This window comes from Artemia franciscana, chromosome 7 (assembly GCF_032884065.1).
Source record: "Artemia franciscana chromosome 7, ASM3288406v1, whole genome shotgun sequence".
Lineage (NCBI taxonomy): Eukaryota > Metazoa > Arthropoda > Branchiopoda > Anostraca > Artemiidae > Artemia > Artemia franciscana.
This window is the reverse complement of record NC_088869.1, coordinates 43,628,379-43,655,180: the sequence shown is the minus strand read 5'-3', so window position 1 is coordinate 43,655,180 and position 26,802 is coordinate 43,628,379. Positions and strand designations below refer to the sequence as shown.

General features: G+C 33.0%; 1 protein-coding gene across 5 annotated transcripts in view; it reads left to right on the top strand.

Moving 5' to 3' along the window:
- LOC136029343 (MAP/microtubule affinity-regulating kinase 3-like) overlaps positions 1 to 26,179 on the top strand; it is a 166,942-nt gene extending 140,763 nt beyond the window's left edge. For all 5 annotated transcript variants that reach the window (XM_065707636.1, XM_065707638.1, XM_065707639.1 and 2 more), the window contains 2 exons: positions 13,006 to 13,110; positions 20,770 to 26,179. In XM_065707636.1, coding sequence (XP_065563708.1) covers positions 13,006 to 13,110; positions 20,770 to 20,883 — 219 coding nt within the window. In that variant the 3' untranslated portion in view covers positions 20,884 to 26,179. The remainder of the gene's footprint in view (positions 1 to 13,005; positions 13,111 to 20,769) is intronic.
- Positions 26,180 to 26,802: the final 623 nt, after the last annotated feature.

The following is a 26,802-nucleotide window of genomic DNA, read 5'->3' as shown; positions in this document are numbered from 1 at the left end:
ATATGGGGTGACTTCAGTATGCGCATTGTGGACAAGGAAATATCAAAGAAAGGGCGAGGGGGAGGGGTCCGCTAAGTCTGACCGTAAGCTTTACTTTTTTAGCTGAAAAAAATATATTCGTTGGTTTGCTAATTCTCACGATATTTAACATATTTAGATTGGAATAGAAACTAAAAAATAGAAATGCGATATTAGTCACAGAGAATAGACACGTTTGCGCTGCTATTTTCAAGAAAAGGTTTCTGTTTGAATCAATTGTTCCTTTCAAGCATAAAATCGCTATGCTAGAATTTTCGTTATTTCTGTAAATGCATTTAAAGGATAAAAAAAAAATCAAAGCGACGAAAGGTTAAATTATTCTTCAAGAGATCAATTTTAGCTTTGGGTCTCTTACACCAATCTGATTAGTTGAAGTTTTTTCTCATTCTGAGAGTTAATACTTGAAAAGAATGATAATTATTGCAAAAATAAGTCGAGGCGATTATCTATAATCAATTATGGATATATTTTGCCTTTGTTTGAAATATTTTGCCTAAAATGCAATTTCAACTATCATGACCTAATAAAGCCTTTGTCTCTTTTTTTATATTTGTATTTATCAATTACATTTAGTTACTTTCCCTTTTTCTTTTTTTCTTTCTTTTAATAATTATAACTGGATATACTATTAGATAAAAGAAAGTGATATATTTAAGCAGATTAATCGATAAGGATGAGGTTAAAGATAAACATCTGCCATAGCCATTACTGGTGCACGGGGCGTCGAAATGTCGGTTTAGTAGCTGGTTCTTTTTTACAGGGACAAGTAGCAAGACCTTGCCGCAACAGAGATCGATCTCTGGGCTTCGTATTGCCTAGCTAAGCATCAATCCATCCTGCTACCACAGGGTGAATAATCGATGTGGTGCTTTTAATCTTTGCCATAGTTGAACCTAGACGAATAGTAACTGATGATAGTGTGGGAGAGGGGAGGTAGGGTCTTCAAAAAAAGATTTTTTTTGGTGCTAATCACGGACAAAATTGAAATGGTAAACTTTCATGGCTATAAGTATTATGAAGCCATTCAAACAGAGTATCTCTGAGCCTTATGATCTAGAACTTTAATATACACTTAGTTGTTTCAAATGTGCCAATTTAAAACAAAAAACAATGAGGTTAAAAAGGCTGAAGCTTCAAAAAATAAATGGTCTTAAGGTTCTAACCATGAGTGCATTTTTTTCATAAGTCTATACGCAATCTAGTTTACTTTTTCTGTTTGTATAAAAAATAGAATTGGGTGTATAGTTAGGATATTGCAAAAACAATTCGGATCGTTCTCTTTTTTTCAGTTATATTTCCCATTTTCAATATTTTTGTTGCAATATCTTTACACAATATTAACTTGGATATGTATAAACTTTGATCATTCATGACTTAAATGGCTGGGTGGGACGTGTCTGTAGTATCTATAAAAAATGGAAGAAAAATATAGGATTATTGATTAAATTTTCTATGTGTCTATACGAGTCCCCTTTAAAAAAATGAAAGTTCCCGTATCGGCACGTAAGTCTTTTTTCTCGGGGGGGGGGGGGGGGTCTTTAAAATATAATAAAAAAATATGTCTTGGACAATATTTTTCCAGAAAGGAGGGAGTGGTCGTGATAAAAGTATGAAAAAACTAATTTAAAATCTGTAAGGAATTCAAACAGTAAACCCTACGAAAAATGTGGTTTTATGCTGCTTTCTAGGGCTACGACGAGAGAAAGGTTGAGAAGAATAGGACATGTTCGTGGATGAAGGATGACAAATTGCTGAAGATCATCCTTGTCGACCTATCTAGGGCCAAATAAAAAGCGGGTCGTCCCTTAATGTGGAGGGAGGATTTCTTAAGGAAGAACATGGAATTTAATTGAAATTGGAACTCCTTTAGAGGGGGTGTAAAGAGGGAGGCTTTGAATAGACGGGGATAGAGGAGGAGCGTGTTTTGCTGTGTTGGCTTCAGGTGGCTTGGTGCTGCAGCGAGTTGTAGTTGGCAGTAGTAATAGATGTTCAGTTGACTGAAGCATCAGCTGAAGAGAGCCTCAAATAGTTTCGCCTGTGTATTGTGACCACATCGCAGTAGTAATATTCTCCGTTCCTCCCTTTGAAAACGTTCTTATTTTTCCTCGGTTTTTCAGTGGATGGGACAAGCTTTGTGCATTTATGTTGATTGTGGCTCTGTGTAGACACGTACAACATACGTATAGAACAGTTGTGAAATCTTGATATGCGATATGTAAAGTCGGATGGATTGAAACATGAATCGATTTAAACAGGTATCCGGATGTTCTTTTTTTGTTTCGTCGTCCAAGAATGAATATGATCTGCCATTCAATGTGGCTGCTTCTGTTAATGTTTACTAGTTAAATTTGAATTCTCATCAAATCCTTAGCCCTATACGTCAGTATCACAATGACTTTAAGGAAGAAAAAATGAAATGCTCCCACTTCAAAGCTTTGAATATGTTATGGTAAACATGTCGTCACAAATGTAATCCTTTTTCAAGAGTGGTTCTTGCAATATCAAATAAATCTGATTATTTTTCTTTATAAAATTAACTTACTGAGGTTGTCTTTCTTCTCTGTCTCTCTCTCTTTTTCTTTTTCTAAAATATAAAGGCAAAATTTTCTTGTTCAAAATATCGATGTTATCGTTAGTATTTGAACCACAATTATGGAAAGACATGACTTGACTTCAGACCATCAGAAAATATTGGGGTAGTGTTAAAAGTGCACTGCAAGACGGAGAGCTCACTCCCACCGTATTTGATAAACGTTTATCGCTTATATTTCTCTGAAATTACCTAGCAATTAAGCCATATTTCTCTATTTTAACACTAACATTTCTTTATGCCACGGTGGTGCAGAATTTCCCCTCATACGAACCTTGAATACCTTCTTGATTTCAGGTCAATTTTTGTATTTAACTAAGCGTGCTTCTCCGTAAAATTGCAGTGCACTTTTCAGTGAAGAATATTTAACTGATTTGTTTTTACTCTTTTTCGTTGGATGATCAATTGGTGCCGGATTTTGCGGAAATGCACGCATTTTTATTTGTTAGAATCTTTCTTTGTATTTTTTATAGTCCTTTGCGGTTCAAATCAACTTACGGTTATAAACGCATAAAAAAGTATAAATATATTAAGTATAAAACAAGTATAAAAATGTATAATAGTATAAAAGAATGCAACCTTTCTCTTAAAAAATTGCTACTCAAGGCCTCTTATATTTTCCCCTAAGCGGTCGTACAATTAAAAATTACTATCTTCTTTAATCGCAAAACAAAATCTTCACAGCAAAAGGAAAAGTTTCTCAAAACGTATGTTTCTATGCCGTGTTTTACTTATGTCGTAGACGTATTCAGCTTTTTATCATCAATTCTTAATGTATCTAAATCTAATCTATGTCTCTTTACGTCTCTTTTTTAACGCTATGCATGACGTTAGACGAAAAATGAAGAATACGAAAAAAAATATATAAGAATATATATATGTAATATACATATATATATATATATATATATATATATATATATATATATATATATATATATATATATATATATATATATATATATATATATATATATATATATATATATATATATATATATATATGTTTTTGTGTGTGTATGTGTTTGTGTGTGTCTGTGTATACTGAGTGCTGATGACAACTTTGGCTGAAGTCTTTGCCGCAATATCTGCTCAGTCGTTTTTTTTTTCTACTGGCCAAAAATAATCCCTTTGTGTCTGCGTAATGTAGTTTTTACTGCCTCTAGTGATTTATGTTAACATACTTTAATTTGAAAAAGGAGAAACACGAAAACGAATATAAAATCAGAAAGAAAAAAATTAAATAATAGTAATAAAATGTAAGGATGTCAAAATCTATAACAATATCTTTTTTCATTGGGGGGGGGGGGGGTCCTTAGAAAATAAACTAGAGGAATAGAACTTTCGTCTTGAGTCAGTCCACTTTGATTCGGTGGTATGTTGAAAATAAACAAGCGAAGACAAAATTACCCGATAAGCTAAAAGCTTAGTCGCTCATAATATCTTTAAGCAAACAAAGAAATTAGGTGACATGCTGGGGAGTGAGGGGCAATAAAAGTAAGAAGAGGAAGCGTAGATTGAAAATACCGTATATACACATGTATGGAAAAAGCCCTGGCGAAGTGAGGCTGAGTATCAAAGGCTGAAGCTGTTTGATGTCGCGAGATGGTTTGGAGTTACCATTCTGTCTTCAGCGCTTTCCCCTGTTCCTATATTTGGGAGGAAAATCCCGCCTACGTTCGAACCAGAATCGAAACGGGGAATAGCGCTACAGGATGATCTTGAGGAGTGGCACCCCTCAAGAAAGCCTTGTAAATGTAGTTGGCAGTAGTAATAGATGTTCAGTTGACTGAAGCATCAGCTGAAGAGAGCCTCAAATAGTTTCGCCTGTGTATTGTGACCACATCGCAGTAGTAATATTCTCCGTTCCTCCCTTTGAAAACGTTCTTATTTTTCCTCGGTTTTTCAGTGGATGGGACAAGCTTTGTGCATTTATGTTGATTTTGGCTCTGTGTAGACACGTACAACATACGTATAGAACAGTTGTGAAATCTTGATATGCGATATGTAAAGTCGGATGGATTGAAACATGAATCGATTTAAACAGGTATCCGGATGTTCTTTTTTTGTTTCGTCGTCCAAGAATGAATATGATCTGCCATTCAATGTGGTTGCTTCTGTTAATGTTTACTAGTTAAATTTGAATTCTCATCAAATCCTTAGCCCTATACGTCAGTATCACAATGACTTTAAGGAAGAAAAAATGAAATGCTCCCACTTCAAAGCTTTGTATATGTTATGGTAAACATGTCGTCACAAATGTAATCCTTTTTCAAGAGTGGTTCTTGCAATATCAAATAAATCAATTGCAATATCATAAATGCACTTTTCAGTGAAGAATATTTAACTGATTTGTTTTTACTCTTTTTCGTTGGATGATCAATTGGTGCCGGATTTTGCGGAAATGCACGCATTTTTATTTGTTAGAATCTTTCTTTGTATTTTTTATAGTCCTTTGCGGTTCAAATCAACTTACGGTTATAAACGCATAAAAAAGTATAAATATATTAAGTATAAAACAAGTATAAAAATGTATAATAGTATAAAAGAATGCAACCTTTCTCTTAAAAAATTGCTACTCAAGGCCTCTTATATTTTCCCCTAAGCGGTCGTACAATTAAAAATTACTATCTTCTTTAATCGCAAAACAAAATCTTCACAGCAAAAGGAAAAGTTTCTCAAAACGTATGTTTCTATGCCGTGTTTTACTTATGTCGTAGACGTATTCAGCTTTTTATCATCAATTCTTAATGTATCTAAATCTAATCTATGTCTCTTTACGTCTCTTTTTTAACGCTATGTATGACGTTAGACGAAAAATGAAGAATACGAAAAAAAATATATAAGAATATATATATGTAATATACATATATATATATATATATATATATATATATATATATATATATATATATATATATATATATATATATATATATATATATATATATATATATATATATATATATATATATATATATATATATATATATATATATATATATGTTTTTGTGTGTGTATGTGTTTGTGTGTGTCTGTGTATACTGAGTGCTGATGACAACTTTGGCTGAAGTCTTTGCCGCAATATCTGCTCAGTCGTTTTTTTTTTTCTACTGGCCAAAAATCATCCCTTTGTGTCTGCGTAATGTAGTTTTTACTGCCTCTAGTGATTTATGTTAACATACTTTAATTTGAAAAAGGAGAAACACGAAAACGAATATAAAATCAGAAAGAAAAAAATTAAATAATAGTAATAAAATGTAAGGATGTCAAAATCTATAACAATATCTTTTTTCATTGGGGGGGGGGGGTCCTTAGAAAATAAACTAGAGGAATAGAACTTTCGTCTTGAGTCAGTCCACTTTGATTCGGTGGTATGTTGAAAATAAACAAGCGAAGACAAAATTACCCGATAAGCTAAAAGCTTAGTCGCTCATAATATCTTTAAGCAAACAAAGAAATTAGGTGACATGCTGGGGAGTGAGGGGCAATAAAAGTAAGAAGAGGAAGCGTAGATTGAAAATACCGTATATACACATGTATGGAAAAAGCCCTGGCGAAGTGAGGCTGAGTATCAAAGGCTGAAGCTGTTTGATGTCGCGAGATGGTTTGGAGTTACCATTCTGTCTTCAGCGCTTTCCCCTGTTCCTATATTTGGGAGGAAAATCCCGCCTACGTTCGAACCAGAATCGAAACGGGGAATAGCGCTACAGGATGATCTTGAGGAGTGGCACCCCTCAAGAAAATCCCGCCTACGTTCGAACCAGAATCGAAACGGGGAATAGCGCTACAGGATGATCTTGAGGAGTGGCACCCCTCAAGAAAACCCCTCAAGGAAAATCCCGCCTACGTTCGAACCAGAATCGAAACGGGGAATAGCGCTACAGGATGATCTTGAGGAGTGGCACCCCTCAAGAAAGCCTTGTAAATGTAGTTGGCAGTAGTAATAGATGTTCAGTTGACTGAAGCATCAGCTGAAGAGAGCCTCAAATAGTTTCGCCTGTGTATTGTGACCACATCGCAGTAGTAATATTCTCCGTTCCTCCCTTTGAAAACGTTCTTATTTTTCCTCGGTTTTTCAGTGGATGGGACAAAATGAACCAGTGTTGCTCTGGATCTTGGTTAATGGATAAGTTTCCTGTTTTCTGTTTGTTTCGGTAATGGGTATTGGCTGAAATTTCTACTGTAATGAAAAAGAATCTGGTATGATAATAATTGTGGATTGCCTCCTCGCGTTGTAGTAAGTTTGACGTGAACATGCAATGATTTGGAGGTAATTAATTTGAAATTGCTTGTCCAGGATGTCAATCTTTGTTGATAGGATAGCACTTTCAAGTGCATAAAACCATGTACGGATCTAGATAAGCCAAGGCTCACGCAAACCGTCCATTCAGCTAGAGGTCCTCAGAGCTCGTGCTGCCTGGTTCTAAGCTTTGAAAGGCGACTATCTTATTGACACTTGTTAGGAGTTTTAGAAATTCTTATGATGGGGTTATGAAACATAAATTAGGTGACAAAATCTATTTATTCAGGTAGGAAGTATGGGGTGGATTTGTGGGGTATAGGACTCATGGTGGATACGAAAGCTTCCATGAATGAGAAAGCCTTGCTTAGATTCGGAAGATATTAATGATAGAGTTCTAGTTGTTTACTTTATGGTAATCAATTGAATCAACAACTTTCGATGAGGAAGTTTTCCAGACAAAAGTAAAGGCCTTAAACTCAAGATCAGCAGAAATAAATTCTTATAATAAATCAACTCAACACGATCAGAAATTGCTATTAAAGAATAAATGAAACCCAAAACGAACAGAAATTAAACAAACGATCATAGCAAACGAACATATTAATGGTACTGATATAAATGAATAAATAAATCTTAAAACGAGTAAAACTTAAATTGAATATGCCAATGAAGCCTAAAACGAAAAAAATTTACTACAACCAAGAGTTTGGCTACTGTCCCCTTTCCTAACTGTCTAAAGCCTACTCCGTCATTTGCGCTTTACTGAAAACGAGATATTACAAAAAAAAATCTTTTGCAATTAAGCTTCCTCCAAAGTTCACACAGCCACCTTTTTCATAAAAGCCTTATATACTCCCGAGACATAACTTTTAATCCTTTCCCCTGGGCTCTTTGGGGAGGTCAACCCTGGAATTAAAAATCAAAAACAAGAAGAACAATAATGAATTATTTTCGTTGGACAGAGGAATTCTAATTTGAATGGATATTTTGGCCCTATGTCCAAGCGCCATCCCCCGGAAAACATAAATATATAAGAGAAAAAAGACTTACGACAACATACGACCAATAAAACTAAAATGAAAATTTTAAAACAGTCCCATCATCCTTGCTTCAACGAAGTTAACCAGGACTGATCAATAAGGTGAGATGAAACAAGGCAATTTATTGAAATGAAAGATGAATACAAATATTGATGTAACAGCATCTGAGCAATTATTAGAAAATAAAATAAGTGAAAATTATCATGTGATTGATGTTTCAACAACAGGAATAGGCTGCGAGGTCTTAATAACCTTGGTTAAACTTTGTAACAAGTATTCAACGCATTTCCAATTCTGTAATTGTTTTTACCAATAAATTTAGGGTTTACCGATGGGAGCAGCTCTCTCCAGGTTACTGGCGAATATTTATATAGAAAATATTGAAAATTGGAAGTTAAATTCATTTTTGCTGAAACATAATTTTTGGGGACGTTGCATGGATGACGTAATTCCACTTTCGAGTTATGGCAGAAATGAACTTAGGGTTTTTAGATCACATTATTACATATGATAGAAATTTACAGTTTACCTTAGAAATTGAAATTGCAAATAAAATTTCATTCCTAGATGTGGTAATTATTTGTTGCGTAGATAAACTCAATTTGACTATTACAGAAAACCAACACAATACAATAGATATTTGCATTTTAAATCAAACCACCCCCTACAAATTAAAAGAGCTGTCGTAATCTCTCTTGTCGATCGTGGCCTAAACATTTGTTCTGATCCCCACGTCACAGCAGAACTAAACTTTATCAGGGACATACGTTTTGTAAATGGGTATCCTATTTTATTTATTAATAGTACAATTAACCGTAGACTAAAAAGACACTCCCGTAAAATTAATGGTAGTTTTCCATGTGAGAATCCTGGTAATTCTTCAAACATAATTTACCTCACATCCATCCCAAAAATCACTACACGAATCTTACAAAAGTTTGTACACAAAATAATCTGTTTGTAGTATTTACCTATAATTTCAAAATCATAAATTTCCTAAATTCTGGTAAAGATAAAACCCCAACTACTCGCCAGAGAGGGGCTCTATCAAATACTATGCGACTGTGACAAATACTAAGTAGGTAGAACTCACCAGAATTTAGAGAAACGCCTGCAACAGCATGAAGATCTAAATTCTAATATTACTAATGTTTCTTTTGATTCTACTTTAAGCAGCCATGTTTTTGAAAATCCTAGCCACAAAATGCTTTTCGAAGAATCCGCCCTTATTAAGAATGATCTAGGCATAAAGCAGGTAGTTCAAGAAGCAGTTGAAATCAGACTTAAGATTAATAATAATGTTTCTTGAAATAGGGACGTGGGGGAATATTCACTAAATGCTCTATGCACAAATTTAATTAAAAACGTTTAATTAAAAATGTTTTAAAAACCAGTTGACATTAACACAGAACCAGTTACAAAAAGAACTTTGAGGTTAGCTGCCAAAAAGGCAAGATTAGCAATAAAAACGTGTTTTTTATTATTCTTCTTTCATTTCAATGAATTGCCGTATTTCATCTCACTTTATTTATCAGTCCTGGTTGAACTTCGTTGAAGTAAGGATGTTGGGACTGTTTTAAAAGTTTTCATTTTAGTTTTGTTGGTCATATGTTGTAAATCTTCTTTCTTTTATATATTCAAGTTCTGCTGAAGACGGCTCTTGGACATAGGGCTAAATATTCATCCAAATGAGAATTCTACTATCTTACGAAAGGATTCCCTATTGTTCTTCTTGTTTTTGATGTTTCTAATGGAAAGGCAGTATGGTCTTCGTTGCTATTTAACCCTAGAAGCATTGTTAAATGATCTTTAGTCTATTTTGAACAAAATGGTTATCTCAAAATTTTGTTCGGATGTATTTGAGGAAAAGAGGGCATGGGGAGTAGTTGGCATCCCATCACTTTTGGCTATTAAAAATGGAAGTAGAAATTTCAATTTCCAATCAAATGAGCTCTCTTCGCGTTTTATACGACCACCCCTTCCATAAGAACCTTATATGCCCCCGAGACATAACGTACAACAATTGCCCCTGGGCTTGGGGGGGGGGTATTTCGACCCCTTAGATGTTGTTAACTGATCTTGGACTATTTTGAACAACATGGCAGTCTCATAATTTTGAACGGATGCATTTGGGGAAAAGAGGCCATGGGGGGCTAGTTGCCCTTCGATCACTTTTTACTCTTAAAAATGACACTAGAACTTTCGAATTCCAATCAAGCGAGCCCCCCCCCCTAAAGTTAATATGGCTTTTACTGTAGGCAACGGGATATGTAGACGGCTAGGTATCTGTTATTGGGGTATGTAGAACGGATAGACAAAAACGGTGACAATGTAAACATTCTGAGATAAATTTTTGCCGTGGTAATGTTATAGGACAGATATAGAAACGAATGAAAAGGTTTCGACAAATTGAAAAGAAAGGAAAATTTATTTTGTGAGGAGGTAAAGACAGTACTAAAAGGATGGAAAAATGAATGATTCAACTACTAATAGTGTGATAAATGATTTTCTTAAATAAGGTGCCGTCGAATCAAGGGGTACATTACTTAAGAAGAGTATGGTTTTAGTAAAGGGGGAAGCTTAGGTTGTTTTTAGAAACACTTTCATTAAACTTATTGAAGAAAGGTGATTAGAGTGAGTGGGGTAATTACAGAGGTAATTACATTAGCTTGATTTTTCTAATTAGCAAATTACGTAGCAGGGTGATATTTGTTAGACTAAGAGAGGCTGTAGATACATATTGTGGTTTTAAAAAGGAGAAAGGATTTGTTGACAGAATTTTCACTTTTTGAGAGGGAATTGTTAGATCCATTTAGTCCTCAATTTAATAGATTATGAACAGGCATTTGATTAAGGTGATAGAAAAGCTTTAGTGGAGTTTTATAGCCTCATATGGAATACCAAGTAAGTATACTCAAGCAATTGATGCTATAAACGAGAACAATATTGGTCTGGTTAAGGCAGGAAGTGAGGCTAGTAGTTGGTTGGATGAAGAAGCAAAAGTTAAGCAGGTTTAATAATTTTTTCGACCACCGCCTGTCCATTCTTACTTTACATTCTTTACATTCTTACTAAGATTTTGATTAAGGTTGCGAAAAAAAAAAAGGTTTCATAAATGAACCAAAAAATGTCCTTGTATTTTTGCTTTACATCCGGAAGCCTTTATCAACAAAGAATTAAAAAGGAAAAGGAAGAAATAAAACTAGATTAAACAATGTAATACATACTAGAAAAGAACATAAAAGATGAGAAAAACATACCAAATGTATGTTTTTCATACATACATTTAATATAAGAAAATTCTTATATTAAAATAGAAGACAATTCTATTTTGTTTAGCGTTTGTTGTGTTTTTATCTTTTTTTTTCTGGTATGTGTAATTTGTTTAATCTAGTTTTATTTTTATTTGTGTCTTTTTTCTCTTGATGTTGTATTCCGGATGTAAAGCCGTAAGACTTCGACGTTTTTTTGTATGCATATAAAGAAAAAGAGAAAAATGGTTTTAGCAATTTCACTGTCTTACTTAAAAGTCTTGTGTCCTGTCCTGTTTGTATGGATTATTTTGATGGGGTTTTTACCAAGGAATTCCGCTAAGGCAATCAAATGAAAAGGTAAAATTTCTAGACTGAGACTATGCAAACGATTTGAGCGTTCTTGACAAAAATGTAAGTAAAATTAATAGATGTTTGCAGCTTTTGAGGGTTTAGACTTGAAAAATAATGTTAAAAAGACTGAGTCGCTTATGACTATGAATAAATGAGCGAGATGTGACATTAGGTATGAGAAAATCTTTCAAGTCAACTAACACACTTACCTTAATAGTATTACTAGTAAAGATAACTAATGCGGTGAAGATATTAACAATAGAATTGCGAAGGCATAAGGTGTTTCCGCGTAGTTGAAAAAACTCGGAGGAATAGGAAGATTGGTTTTCCAAATGAGTTGAAAATACTGGAAACCGAGGTCATGATAGTCTTTGACTATATTTCTGGAAAGCGGGAGGACCTAAAAACCGAAGAAGATCTGTTAAATGTTTTCCCAAAGGAGTTGTCTAAGGATCGTTTCAGGTACTTGCTTCCGTGCGAAAAATAGGGTTCAATTCCATTCCCTAGGCTATAATTGAAGAAAGGTTAAGATGGCTAAGCCACGTTTTATTGATAAAGGATGATAGATTGCCAAAGAATTGAATTTTAGGTCATCCATATGAGGGCAAAAGAAAAGCTGATCTTCTTCAAATGGAGTGGGAAGATTTTATAGAATAGGCTTTTAAAGGAAATTGAATCTGCTTGTGAGGGGGTAAAAAGTGGAGTTTTGAATTAATAGGGGTAAAGGAGGAGCATACATAGCTGTGTTAACCTCAGGTGGCTTGTTACTGCAGTTATTTGTTTGTAGTAGCACATACGACTATTTTTTTTATGTTTAGACATCCTTCGTGTTTCATAATGATGAGGTAGAAGCAGTAAGAAAGCAGGGGCTGTGCAGCTTTTTTTTTTACTGAGTATGCTGACAACAGTGTTTGTCATGGAACACTGCCAAAATTCTAAAAAAAAATTTAAATAAATTAGTCTATGTTAGTCGTAATTTTGCGGACAGCAGGTTTCATGAATTATGTTTGATAAAGTTGTTATCGTTAAAAGTGGGTACAAAAAAGTTTGTTAATCCGTATAGATATTGTGTTAGATTCTTTTAGTTAACTTGTACCAATATAAAGCAAAGACATTTTTAAGTTTAGGATTGGAATGACCTCCCCCCCCTCCCCTCCTACTATAAGCGAGTTACTACGTGCGCATGTTGACTGTCTAAAGTATATTAAGGGAGTCTGGCGCGCACTGTAAACTTTTTTCAAGGACAGGGTGAAAATAGATAACACTCTATAATGCTTAAATATGAGAAAATGCACTATTCCTCATCTATAATTTGCATATCTGTGAATATGCACGGTTATCGTGACTTGGCTTTAAGATAAATTTCCTTAATGTGGAAAATACATAATGTCGTTTAGCTTTGCCCACTGTAGATACTTCTCATAGAACGAGAACTCACATTGAGCTATCTGGAAATGCCTTTGCTATTTTCATTTTTTTTTATAGGTTCTTGACGCCAACGGCTGCGACTACGAGCAACGCGAAAAGTTCCTCCTCTTGTGTGTGCACGGGGACCCCAATACCGACTCCTTGGTTCAATGGGAGATCGAGGCAAGTTTCTCCTTTTCTTTTCTTTTTGAGTAAATTGATAACCTTACGATTTTTTTTTCTCTTTATTACTAGACAAGCACAATAATTATTATTATATAAATTTTGAGACCAGACTTCACATGGTCGCCGGAAGGCGGGGGGGGGGCTGGAAAGTTGGGACTGTAAAGTAATTATAAGAAACCAAAGGAAAGAGAGCAGAATAGGGAAAACCCTAGAAAAAATACGTCTTACCCCATTGATGACTGGCTGCCAATGGATTTTGACCTTTAATAAGGAAAATATAAGTTCTAATTTGTGACTTAGTGACCCCTTTCCAGTTTCCCCAAACATTTTCTCTATATTATTTAGCTGGTAACGCAAAAAAAAAGGATCAAATTCTTTATAAAGGAATGGTAGGTAAATAACGATCCTGGTCATTAACGAAAGTATAAGAGCCTAACCATTGATAACATTCAATCAAAGAATAAGCTTTTTATGGTGATCCTCAGTAGTTATTAGTTTCTTAGTAATTAGTGCAGTTACTAGTACATAAGAAAGTTCGTTTAATTATAGAAATAAGGGACAATTTCGTAAAAAAAAAAAAAAAAAAAAAGAAAGAAAAAACATCAACTTTTGCAAGATTACCCATGAGCTGATATATGAAGCCACTATAACCAGAAATGTTTTTCCTGAGCAGAATGCTGGGAATTTCTGTATTTTCCCCGTGAATTGATACGTTTTTTGTGTTTTATTACCATTTTTTAAGGAGTGATTGTATTTATCTAGTTGTCACTTTGAAAAAGATTTATTTCTTTACAAGTATAAAGGTGTCAAATATATTGGTATTTAAAATTATTGAATTAAAATTTTTTATTTGATTTCTTAATCTTAGTTTTAATGTTTTACTTTGGACAAACTACTTTGACAATTCGTTTCTTTTTATGAACACTGAGTCTAAAGGCATTAAATATTTTGGTGTTTCATAACAAGTTGAAAACTGTCGATATTGTTAAAAAATATCTGTCCGCCACTTCGGTATTGCTCAACGGAACAGAATGCTGAGAGTTTATATCTTAGTCTTTGTAAGTAGGCTATTGTTTTATGTATTTATTGTAATTATGTATTCTTTTCACTTAAATAAATGAAAAACAAGTTTTCCTTAATTAAAAAAATAAGTTTTTTCAACTGAAAGTAAGAAGAAACATTAAACTTAAAAGGAACCGAAATTATTACATATGTGACAGCGGTTCCCCCCCCCCCCTTCCTCAACACCTCGCTCTTCACGCTGCAGTTTTCCGGCACTTAAAAAAAGTTAATTATTGGTCTAATTAAACGTTCCTTGTGTAGCTGTGTGTCAGGAGTCATTTTTAAAGAGTTGGTACAAAATTTAAACTTTAGCGTTAAGAATGAGGTGTTGAGGAGGGGGCACCCCCCCCCAATAAACGTAATAATTTTTGTTCGTTTTAAGTTTTGATGTTGGTCCTTATTTTCAGTTGAAAAAACTTTTTTTCACTTAATTTCTGATCTTTTTTAAATAACGCCAGGACACCTGGCTCCACCTTCACGGAAAACCCCCCTCCCCACAGAAATATCCCTTGGACAATTCAATCCTGGCAAAAATTTACCCGGACAATTACCATTAACATCTCTACGCGTAAAATTGAATTGGTAAAGAGAAAGCAAGACATGTAAAGCAAAATCGTATAGGAATTCTGACAAATTCACCCAATGTAAAATTAAATTTCGTTTGAAAAGTTCACCACCTGGAAACCTCCCTCTCCAGGGAGAATTTTCCCGTGCAAAATCCTCCCAGCAGAAAATTCGCCCTCCCCTCCCCACCCGAAAAATGTATGCATACTTCCCAATAACAAATTATAATAAGTTATAGGTTTTATAACTTAAAAACCTTTCCCAAGGGACTGTAGGGAGTCGTTTAATCTCCAAAGACATAGTTATTAGGCTTTTCAACTATGCTGAACTAAAAACTATCTCAAAATTTTCATCTGACGGTTTTGGGGAAAATAGTGTGAGAGGGGGCCTAGTTGCCCTCCATTTTTTTGTCACTTTGGTACGTTTGTACCAGAACTTTTAATTTCTGTTAGAATGAGCCCTCTCTCGACGTTCTAGGCCCACTGTGTCGATACAATCATTCCTGAAAAAAAAGAAAATGAAAATAAACGCGCATCCATGATCTTTCATCTTGCAAAAATTACGAAATTCTACATTCTTGTAGATATGAGCTTGAAACCTCTACAGTTGGATTCTCTAATACGCTGAATCTATGGTGTGATTTTCATTAAAATTTTATGACTTCAAGGGGGTCTTTCCACCTTTTTTTTCTAAAATCAGACAAATTTTCTTAGGCTCGTAGCTTTTGATGGGTAAGACTAAACTTAATGAAATTTATATATTTGGAACCAGCATGATATGCCAATTCTTGTATATCTATTGGTATCATAATTCAGTTTTTTAGAGCTTGGGTTACTATTGAGCCGGGTTGCTCCTTACTTACAGTTCGTTACCACGAGCAAAAACTATTTTAGTTCGTTTTTAATCACAAACTATTTGATAAGATTCCCTTGTGACGAAATTGTTTTAGAACTTGTTCGTTTTAGTTGAATAAAGCAATAAAGAGGGTCAATTTGACAGCTGGATAGTAAGTTTAAATTGTGTTTTTCTTTAATTCTTCTTTTTCTTTTTTTTTTATTTCCGAGTATATAAGGGATTGAAGTCCAGGGGGAGAATTGCCTTTTTATAAAACATATACATTTTGCATGACCGTTATAAAATCAAAACGTGGTATCTATGCAGGCAGTATCATTTTTGACTATTTCTACTCCTTTTGCAAACTATTCTAAGGTGTAGGATATTGCATAAAAACAGGTCTTAATTTTATTATTATATACGGAAGCAATAAATCTTTTTGTAATTTGGTTTGAGTTTGATTATCCTTTAAGATTAAATACTTAATAGTTAAATGCATTACTGATTAAATAAATTGATCTCTGCCAGGAATCCTTGTCGTTTAAAATTTACTGTATTTTGTTTCATTTTGGATGTAATTTAGTTACTTTTTTATTTGAGTTTTTTTCCTAAAAGTATTTAAAAATAAACTTATTCCTACCGAAAAACATCCTGAAATATATTCCCTATCACCATACCACCACCACTGCTATTTTGGTGTCTCCCTCCCCCCTGGAAAATTTCCTGCCGATGCCCTTGACACTTCGTAGACTGGGGTCCTTGATTCCATGTATGCCAATATAGGATGGCACTTAAAAAAACAGGATAAATAGGCAAATGAAAATTCGATGTTCCATCTAATATCCATGATTTTTATTTAATCGTCTTTTTTGTTTCTCTCTCTCTCTTTTTCCATTGATTACAGGTGAGTGAAGATTTCCAAAAAACTATTTGGGTTTCTCCTTTTCTTTCCCTGGCTGTGAATTTTTCTTGTTTTTACTCTTTTAAGTTTTCCCTTATTCAAGTGAACTGCATCCTTAGTTTGGGAAAATATTATAGTTTCCTCGACTGTTAGTCTACTGCAGTTTTTGCTTTAATTACAACAAAAGGATCTAGATCGTAACACACTAAATTGTGTGTTGCAAAAAGTCTTGAATTTGCAGTTCCCAGTATTTGAAATATTTGTTTTTAGATTTCACAGTGGATGGATAGGTCCAGTCAGATATTTATCCTTAACAATAAAATACAGCTATAAGTTGAATTTGAAATGTGACTTTCGAAAGAGAAAAAGCCTTGTGGTATTTTCTAAAAACAATTTTTTGTCCCTAATCACCTTTCAGTTTTCTCACGCAACGCTGATTCCAGTGGCGTTAATTCGCGAAAATTTAAAAAAGGCCTAACGTGTTTTTTTTGTTTTTTTTTGGGGGGGGGATTTCATTTTTCTTCAGTGAAAATACCCCAAAAAAGCATTTTCAAAATCTGTTGTGATCGATTGACATCATTGCTGGATTTTTCAGTTATTTTTAAATCGTTAAAAAGTCGTTCTGCTGCAAAATTTGGAAAATTGCTAGGAAGAATGTTCTAACTGCTTTTGCTTAACACACGTGATTTTGACACGATTGAAAATCTTTTCAAAGAAGACGGCCTTCTGGGGACTACAACTGGGAGCTTGTTCTACTTGTTAACTGATTATCAGGTGAAGCTTCTTGGTTACTAATCCCACCTTCAATTCTTCTTGTAAGTGCCATGATTGACGGTGCTGTTCCTTGTTATTCTTGGCACCTCGACTCAAGTAGGGATCACATTCAGAATATCCCAAAAAAAACAGTAAAGCTTATAATTGCAGAATGCTGAAGTAAAAAAAAAAAAAAAAAAAAAATAAGGAGTATACCAAACTGTGATACATAAGTGTCAATACTGAACAAGACAAAACTGAGAAAGTGTAACACTCTAAAATAAAATATTTAATTGAATAAAATAGAAAGATATGTTTCAAATGAAACGATACAAAATAAAACTATTTAATGACCGCATAAACTGTATGGATTTTTGACACTTTCTGGTTAATTTCTAGTTGCTAGCAATTTATCGAGTTGAAGAAGATACATTTATTAGGCAATACCTTGATTTTTTTTTTCTACTTAACATCAATAAACATGAGATAATAAGAGACAATCATTTGTGAACATTAGTAATTGATATTGGTTATTGATGCTATTGGCTAATGTTGTCTATGATAGATCTTTGCTGTTTTGTCAGTTCAGAGCGCTGTATATATATAATATACAGTAGAATCACGACTCAGTAATATTTGGCTATTACAGTCTTGGCGCGTATAAAAGCTCCATCCATATCCTCGTCTGTCCTCGTCCATCAACAATTCAGTGCCTATTACCCTGGAACACGTATTTTCGCAGAAACCTTCTCGAAATACCTTAGAAACCAAATCGAGACTTTGAAACCTACGTGTAGTTTCTAAAAACATCTAGTAATAAAATTATAGTACTAATTACTTATTTATTTATATATATATATATATATATATATATATATATATATATATATATATATATATATATATATATATATATATATATATATATATATATATATATATATATATATATATATATATATATATGGAATAAATTAATTTAAAATTAGATTCATTTAAATTTAGTGTTACAAAGTTGAAGCCAAGTTTCGCGTTCAAGAGAAATCTGACTTGTCTACCCGTGAAAAAATCCAATATCGCTTATGTTTATACGTTCTCTGGAGCACTTGCATCTCGATCCGGCTTTGTATAATGGTTGAAACAGGGAATGATTCTACTGTATATTATTTATATACAGTGGTTTTCAAACAGTTGGTAGTAACGAACTGTAGTAAGGAGCGACCCGACTCAATAGTAACCGAAACTCTAAAAAATGGAATTTTGATACCAATAGTTACTTTAAAAAAATTGCATTTTAATGCTGATTTTAAATATATAACATTCATCAAGATTAGTCCTACCTATCAAAAGTTATGAGCCTGAGAAAATTTGCCTCATTTTAGAAAATAGGGGAAAACACCTCTAAAAGTATATCGAAAATCACACCATCAGATTCAGCGTATCAGAGAACCTCATTGTAGAAGTTTCAAGCTCCTATCAACAAAAATGTGGAATTGCGAATTCAAGGGTTGATCGTATTGACCCAGTGATCTTAAAATGTCGCGATAGGGCTCATTCTAACGGAAATTAAAAGTTCTATTTCCATTTTTAAGCGACCAAAAGAATTGGAGGGCACCTAGGCCCCCTCCCACGCTCATTTTTCCTCAAAGTCGCCGGATCAAAATTCTGAGATAGCCATTTTATTCACCATATTAGAAAAACCTAATAACTTTCCCCGCAGTCCCCGTGGCAGGGGTTGCAAGTTACGAACTTTGACCTGTGTTTACGTATAGTAGGCTAATGGCTACTGGGAAGTGTACGGACGTTTTCAGGGGGATGTTTTTGGTTTGGGAGGGAGAGTTGAGGTGGGGGGGGGGGTACGTGGGATTATCTTTCCATGGAAAAACTTCTCATGGGGGAAGAGACTTTCAATGAAGGGGGTGGAGGATTTTTTAACATTATTTAAAAATAAAAAGAAAAAATAAATATGGAAATTGTTTTCTACTGAAACTGAGGAGGAGCATTATAACTTAAAACGAGCAGAAATTAATGCGCATATGAGGGGTTTACCTCCTCGTAATACCTCGCTCTTTACGCTAAAGTATTTTTTGTAATTTCAACTACTTATTCTACGGCCTTTGTGATTCAAGGGTCATTTTTAAGGAATTGGGACATAATTTAAGCTTTAGTGTAAAGAGCGAGGTATCGGCGAGGGGTGAACTCCCTCATATACGCTGTTTTTTACTGTTTTAACAAGGAGAGTTAAGAAAAAGAGTCAAACTTTAGCGTAAAGAGCGGGGCGTTGAGGATAAAAAGCCCCTTTCATATACGGAGTAATTCCTGTTCGTTTTAAGTTCTAATGTCGCTCCTTACATTCATTTAAAAAAACTTGTTTTTTTTATTTAATTTAGAGTAAGAATCATGTTAACTTAGCAATCAGTGATTTTTTCACTTACATTTGATGAGTAAAATTGAAAAATTAAAATCCACATGTATTTTAAGAAAAATGATTGTCAAGATTAGACTAAAAGAGGAATATAAAGCAAAGAAGAAACATTCACAGTCAAAGAAGAAAATTCAACAACAACAAAAAAATAAAGGGATAATCTAAAAAGGCAGAGAGCTATATCTTTTATTGATAGAAGCGTGTAATTGAATGAGAGCGTACAAACGCAAACACAGAACAAACGCGTGCCAGCAAAGTTGTGATAAAACAAATTGCATGTTTTGGGAAATGTATAGCAGAAAAAAAAACTATAGCACCTATGTAACACCATATTTCATAAAAAGAAAATATTTTCAGTGCTAGGAATCGGAGTGCATCAACAGGTTTGTATGGGTTTTCGTTCTTGGACTTGGTTTACCCAGTTCGATGTCCTTTGTATTTGTAACTGTTGCTGTATTTTGTTGGTGATGAGAAATATGAGACAGTCCAGAAACAAAATGGGTTTGTCGGACTTCACGTTTTGTTTTTGTGGCTTATTTTTTTATTTTAGTTTGGTAGCGCTTGATTGGCTTATAAGTTCAATTGGTAATTGCCTAAAACATGAGCTTATCAAATTAATTTTTTTTTTATAATAGAAATATCGCTATCATCTAATGGGATGCATTTTTGTTGTCCTTACTCTACCAAATAAGAAATTTAGAAAGTCTGAAAGTATTCTGTACCTGATTATCGATGAATTATAACTAAAACCAAATTGTCTAACGTAAACAAATAGAATGTTGTCTGACAGAATGTGATTTTAATCTCGGTTTAGGCTGTTCATGATCTGGAGAAAATAATAATCAGTAATTTAATCTCTGAGACTACCTAACCTGATTTTAACCAACTATATCACGAAATGAAGCCACAATATGTAGCTGTTCACTTTATTTTTCCTCTAATAAAAGAAGTATTACTTTGAAAACTGGAAGAAACCTTTGTTGTGTAATGTTGTGTATGGAAGAGTTTCTTTCATTATTTGGTTATGGCGGTAGCTTCAATTTCCTCCAAATTGATATAGCGACTCATTTGTCTATGGTCCTTGATTGTAACTTATACTTTCCTTTTTTGTTTTCAGGTGTGCAAATTGCCGCGCTTATCTTTGAATGGAGTTCGGTTTAAGCGCATTTCAGGAACATCAATTGGATTCAAAAATATTGCTTCCAAGATTGCTAATGAACTAAAACTTTGACTAGTGCCTGGGGACGAGGACAACTATTAATTTTCTCTTTTTGTAATTCTTTCCCAGCTCCAGTTTTCCGATGTTATTCTGTATTGAGTTTAGGCTTTTTATCTTTTATTTATTTCTGTTTTAAATTACATTCTGCTAGCAATTCATACGTATACTCTGGTTGGAATATGAGACTTTTAAGAAAATAGCATATCTTTATAGTGAGACATGGCATTTTGTCTTTTCTTTCCAATCAGATTGCTTGTATTCTGAAGTCAATGCTGTTTAAATTAGACTGTTCCTAACAAAAATTGTTCAAGCTGAGATAAAAATATCTTCTAGATCCTCTCCCCAAAGGTTAAAACTATGTACATAAAGGCTATGACATTTTCCAACTTTTTTTCTGTTTTATAGACTAATGAACTTTCGAAAATTCCACCCCAAAGTTTGTTGGCATAAAGAAAAAAAGTGTCCCATCGAAAGACAAATTTTTGAAAGGAAGTTAGATTGGAAACTTATATTTAATAAGCTTGATATGAATTCAATTTCATACTGATTGGGAGATATGCTAAGTGATTTATACCAATTAGGAGATTTACAAAGAAAAGAAGTGTGTCTAATTCAAAAGAACTTGAAATTGTATATTTCTAAGAAGGAACGGGTACTTTTTTTATCGCTTTTTTCAAGGGATTGGTGTGAATTTTTGACACGAGTCTGTTTTGCTTCAACTTCCAATGAAAATCCTTTCAGAATGCAAAACAAACGAAAGTCTTATTTCTTTACTTTTAAAGAAAATAATTCTTTAATTTGATTTTTTTTTATTATTATTATTTTCTATTGTTTATTATATAGTAAATTATAACATGTTATCAGTTATTTATAGGTTTATTATTACTTAATTTCTTATTTATGATTTTATTAAATAATTATTTAAAAATTTTTATCACTTTTAATAAAAAGTCTATTGAAGTGCAACACACAAAAAAGAAGTTAGAAAACCATTATAGCCTTAGTGTATATCCAAGCTCATTAAGCTAGGACCTAGTAATATTTTATAATCTTTTCTGTGAAGGTCTGCGTACTCTGTAATTACTTTCTTTGTTTTACTTACAAGGTCAAAATTTGTGATTTTATTTTGTGTTTTCGAAATTCCATCACTATCTTTTTATTCGTTCATTTATTTTGTTAGTTTTTGAACCATTTTTGTTTATTCTTAGTTTTGTCATTGCATAGGTACCAAGAACTTTAGTTATTACTAGAATGCGTTTTTATATTTAGTTTTATAAATCATGAACAGACTGAGTATCTTCTAATCTAACTTCAACCCCACACACCCCCCCCTGATCAATTCATAGTTCAATATGTCACAGTCAATGCTAATCTTGACTAGATGTTTATATTATTATGTATTAGAGTATTGCTGAACAAGTAATAACTCACTTATAGTGCGGGACCCAAAGTTCATACTCGGCTGTAGTAACCCACTACGGGGTTCAGAATTTGGTTGTGGTAATGGGACTATGCGAAAATATCTCCATATTAATCCAAGCAAGAAGAAGAAAGATCCTTATTGCACCCAACGCAGCACCATCTGTTTCATGTGTAAAACGAGCAACATATAAGAAGCTTAACTCTTAATTTGAGTAAAATCTGTTTTTTGTGACGCGACACACGACATTCATGATACGCTAAACCTCTATTAAAACTCTTGTTTTAAAATTTTTAGTCAACGAATTGCAAGATGGTTTTAAAAATAGCCAAAAAAAAGGCGGTTATAATAATGGTTAGTATATTTTGACATGGCTATTATGGTTCTGTATATTGTTCTTCATAAAAAGAGGCTCCAGTCAAAGCTGTTTTAAAAGCTGTAACATTATTTATTGAAAATATTCCACGAATCGAATGTTCCATGGAAAAATCCATGGAAATCCATGGAAAAATGTTCCATGATTTAATTGACAGCTTTACAGAAGAACCTTGTACAATCTTTCTTAAAACCTTTTTCTGACACGATTTTAATGAATTCTGTAGTGTAGGTGAATAATGGCTGAACTGAAAGTAATCACTAAAAGATAAATTATTAACACCTTTAGCACTTTGAAATGTATTAACTAAGTCTATCCATCTTGAATTGCAGAGATGGTTGCCTCAAATTTCAAAGAAATTCAATCTCTCACTGTCATGATTATGCACGCATACGTTTCAAATAGTGTTACTACTACTACTTGTTTCGTAGTTCAAATATTTGCCTTTATAAATATTTTCATACCATGTTCATACTTTGATTTTTCTTTTGGCTTTTCATGCGGACGCATTTATTGGTAGGCGCACCTTAATACTAAATCTTCCTTATAACCTCTCACCCTTTTAATGGTTTTCCACTAAAATGTGTCCTTGTATCGTCTCTTGTTGAAAGAATTATATCTAATAGAAGATACTCTCTGTCATTGTTATAATTGTTTCCGTCCTTAAAATAAAGTCGGAAACCAAAGAATAAATATTTTGGTTTCATGGTTCTCGCCTCCCCTAAAGGATTAACTGGAGTGTTACAGTCCTCGTCCTTACGTGCGTAGTAGGTTTTCTAGATAAAAAGGAAACTGCCGATTTTTTTATTTGTACGCGGTTTATGTGTTTGAAAGTAAATGAGTGATACTAGAGTGCATGTGAAGCGGCCGTTGGGATTCTGTTTTTTTTTTTTTTTCGGTTGAGTCGACTAGGTTTTATAGAGCAGATTTGAGATTTAGACATTTTTGTATTAATTTTCATCCTGTTATATAGTTGCTTCATTTTGGTGATTTGAGTAATTTTGTTTTTATTTATTTTACTTTTTTTTTGTAAAGGTATTCGGTTTTTATCTCTGTGTATTTTTGCGAGTGGAAGTGATAAATTGCTTTTTTCGCCAATCTATTCTTTAACGAGGTTTTTTTTTTATTATTATTTTTTTGCCGATGTTTTGGTCAAGGGTGAGAACTGAACTAAAAGGTCGATTTTTACAAAGAGAAATCCCTACTCTATTCTGGAGAAGATACTTGGGCAAGTATGGTTTAAGTTTGACAATCTTTTTTCTTTATGGTTTTTTTTTTTTTTTTTTTTTTTGTTATTCACTCGGGAAGTTAGAAATGGCCAGTCAGTATTTGCAATATTAGCAATAAATCAATTATTACTATAATCAAATTACGAAGTTATTGTGTTTAACTAGATGGAAATGGGGGACAAAAGTAGTTTAAAATTTTACTCGCAAACAATTTGAGTGACCAATGAATAACAGTTTGAAAATATTTGTAACCTTTTCTTGTATAGTGTTAATTAGGTAATTACTCCTGTTTAATCCAGAAATGTCTGTTATGATCAAATATTTTCAGCAGTTTTCTTCTTTTCTTCATCTACTTTCTCTTAGCTTTCTTACTTTTAATTATTATTAATGTTCATTCGATATAACTTGTCATCTTTTTTTTATTTTATTGTTGTACGGATTCCGTCATTATTATTATTTATATCCTAATCATTATTAGTAAACTAAAAGATGAGAAGTACTTACCCTATGATTTCATATAAAAACAATCTTGCTTAATGCTGTTAATTATTTTTTCTAAAAATGCTAAATCATTTTTTCCTTTTTTTGCAAAATTGAAATTTGTTTACGAAATGGACGCCATTAAAGGTTTAAAAGTACAATTTTATATATATATATATATATATATATATATATATATATATATATATATATATATATATATATATATATATATATATTCTTTTTTTTAGCTAAATGCACATACTGTCCATCAAGTTATTCATTTTAATAAGATTAACAACTCCGGCACTTTTCTGACAGGAGGAAATGTTTCACACGCAACTCTGACGGGGCCTAGGAGGGAGGGGGATCGTATTTGCCTATAATAGCCTAAAATCCATAAAATGCTCAAATGAGATTGAAGTACGCATATGAAACTATAAATTGTTCACCAGTAAGCGGGAAAGGCCACATCCGTCAAATCATCGGTATATTAAACGATACGGTATTTATTGTAAATCAACGCTAGTGGCCTATTGCAAAAAACGAAATAATGATGATTAATGAACATCTTATTAAATTAAAAAGATTCGCATAAAGCAGCTAGGTCATTATAAAATATAATTAACATTTAATTATACAATTATATACAATACAATAAGACTATTATGCAGTATAATTTTCAACGTGCTAACTTCTTATTATCCAAGAGAAATTTCCCAGTCGGCTAGTATTGTCTTTAAAATTTGCTCCCAATCAAACCCATAAGCCACTATTGATAATGAAAGATTTTATTTGGAATTCAATTTAATGCTTCACGCCCATATGCCTAGTGTAACATAGATATTCGAAATATTCGATTGAGGTGTGTACAATCGTGAATGGGAACTGGGAAATTTCAAAATGACCTGACATTCATTTAATGATATCCAACCAGGATGTGAAGAATTGCATACGATACGTTTTGATTTTGAAGTAGGGAGTGAGTTAGTAGTTTAAAAGTGAAATTCACATGAATTAATTTAACAGATAAGTTTTTAAAGATAAAACCTAGTGGTAGTAGTAGGAGGGGGCAATGAGCTTTTGTGGTCTGTGAGCCGGTTATGTGATCCGTCCTTAAAATAATTAAAACAATAACAGTAGTTGGGGTTGAGTTGGACTTCACGTACTCTTATCTCAAGTGGCCAGATCTAAAAGCATGGGTATGACGTTGAATATTCGGTTGGCGTTTCGTTACTACTTTGAAAAGTGCCAGGGCTCTGCCAGGCGAAATTACGTTTGGGAAGAACAAAAATTAGTTGTGAAATCTTATCAAATTCACTGCAGAAGGATATTTCAATTGTCTAACAGAATAAATGAATTTAATCTAGTAAAATTGATTAAATGAAACGATTTTATTTAACTTAATAAAAAGCTGGGTTTGAGTAACTGTCAGTCTTTTAAAATAATATTCTGATCTTTTTCTAACCAATGTTTACTATATTCAACACAGTGTATTTTTATATGCTAAACGTGAAAATCAACCACTCACATTTGGCAATCATTTCTTTTGATTTTACATCTACAATACCATTCCCCTATCGATTTTAACTGAAATAGCCTAAGCAGTTAGGAACCGGCTTCTTCGCCTCAGCACTTATTATATCCGTTTATAAAAATCATGTGTTGTGCTAATACAGAAGTGGAAATTTATCATTGGTTTTCCTTAAGAGATAGGTATTTAAAATGTCCTTTTTTGGTAAATATTTGCTTTATAATTTCTTATTTCAGGATGTGTATATTGAATATTATTTTTTGGCAGTACTACGATCTTAGTGTTTTAACGTAAGATGGCAATTTCGATATAGTTCAGTATATGAGAACCAGCTTGATCCACCTACGGCAATACAGTTTTGAAGAACTTATATATATATATATATATATATATATATATATATATATATATATATATATATATATATATATATATATATATATATATATATATATATATATATATATATATATATATATATATATATATATATATATATATTTGTACTAAAGAAAATACTTTGAAAAGGTTGCGAAAATATGCGAAAGTAAGAAAAGCCTCTTATTTCTGTGAGTACTTTACAAATTCTGATTTTAATTACAAATGAGCAAAATCTCAAATAGATACATTTCTCCTTCGTTTAAGCATGATAAAATCTATCGTCTTCTGTCAGAAATTCACAGTGTAATTTTACTAATCCCGAAATTATCTAGCGTTAGTTGAAATTTATCAGATCTTTTCAGCCAAAGGGAAAATTCTATGAAAAATTAGATTGGCTTAAATTAATGCTAGCTAAGCCAGGAAAATCTCATTGTGAATGGGCTTGAAAGGATACTATCACAATTCCTCCCTTTTCATTACTTGAATCTTTTTTTCAAAGCTCCTTTGCGAA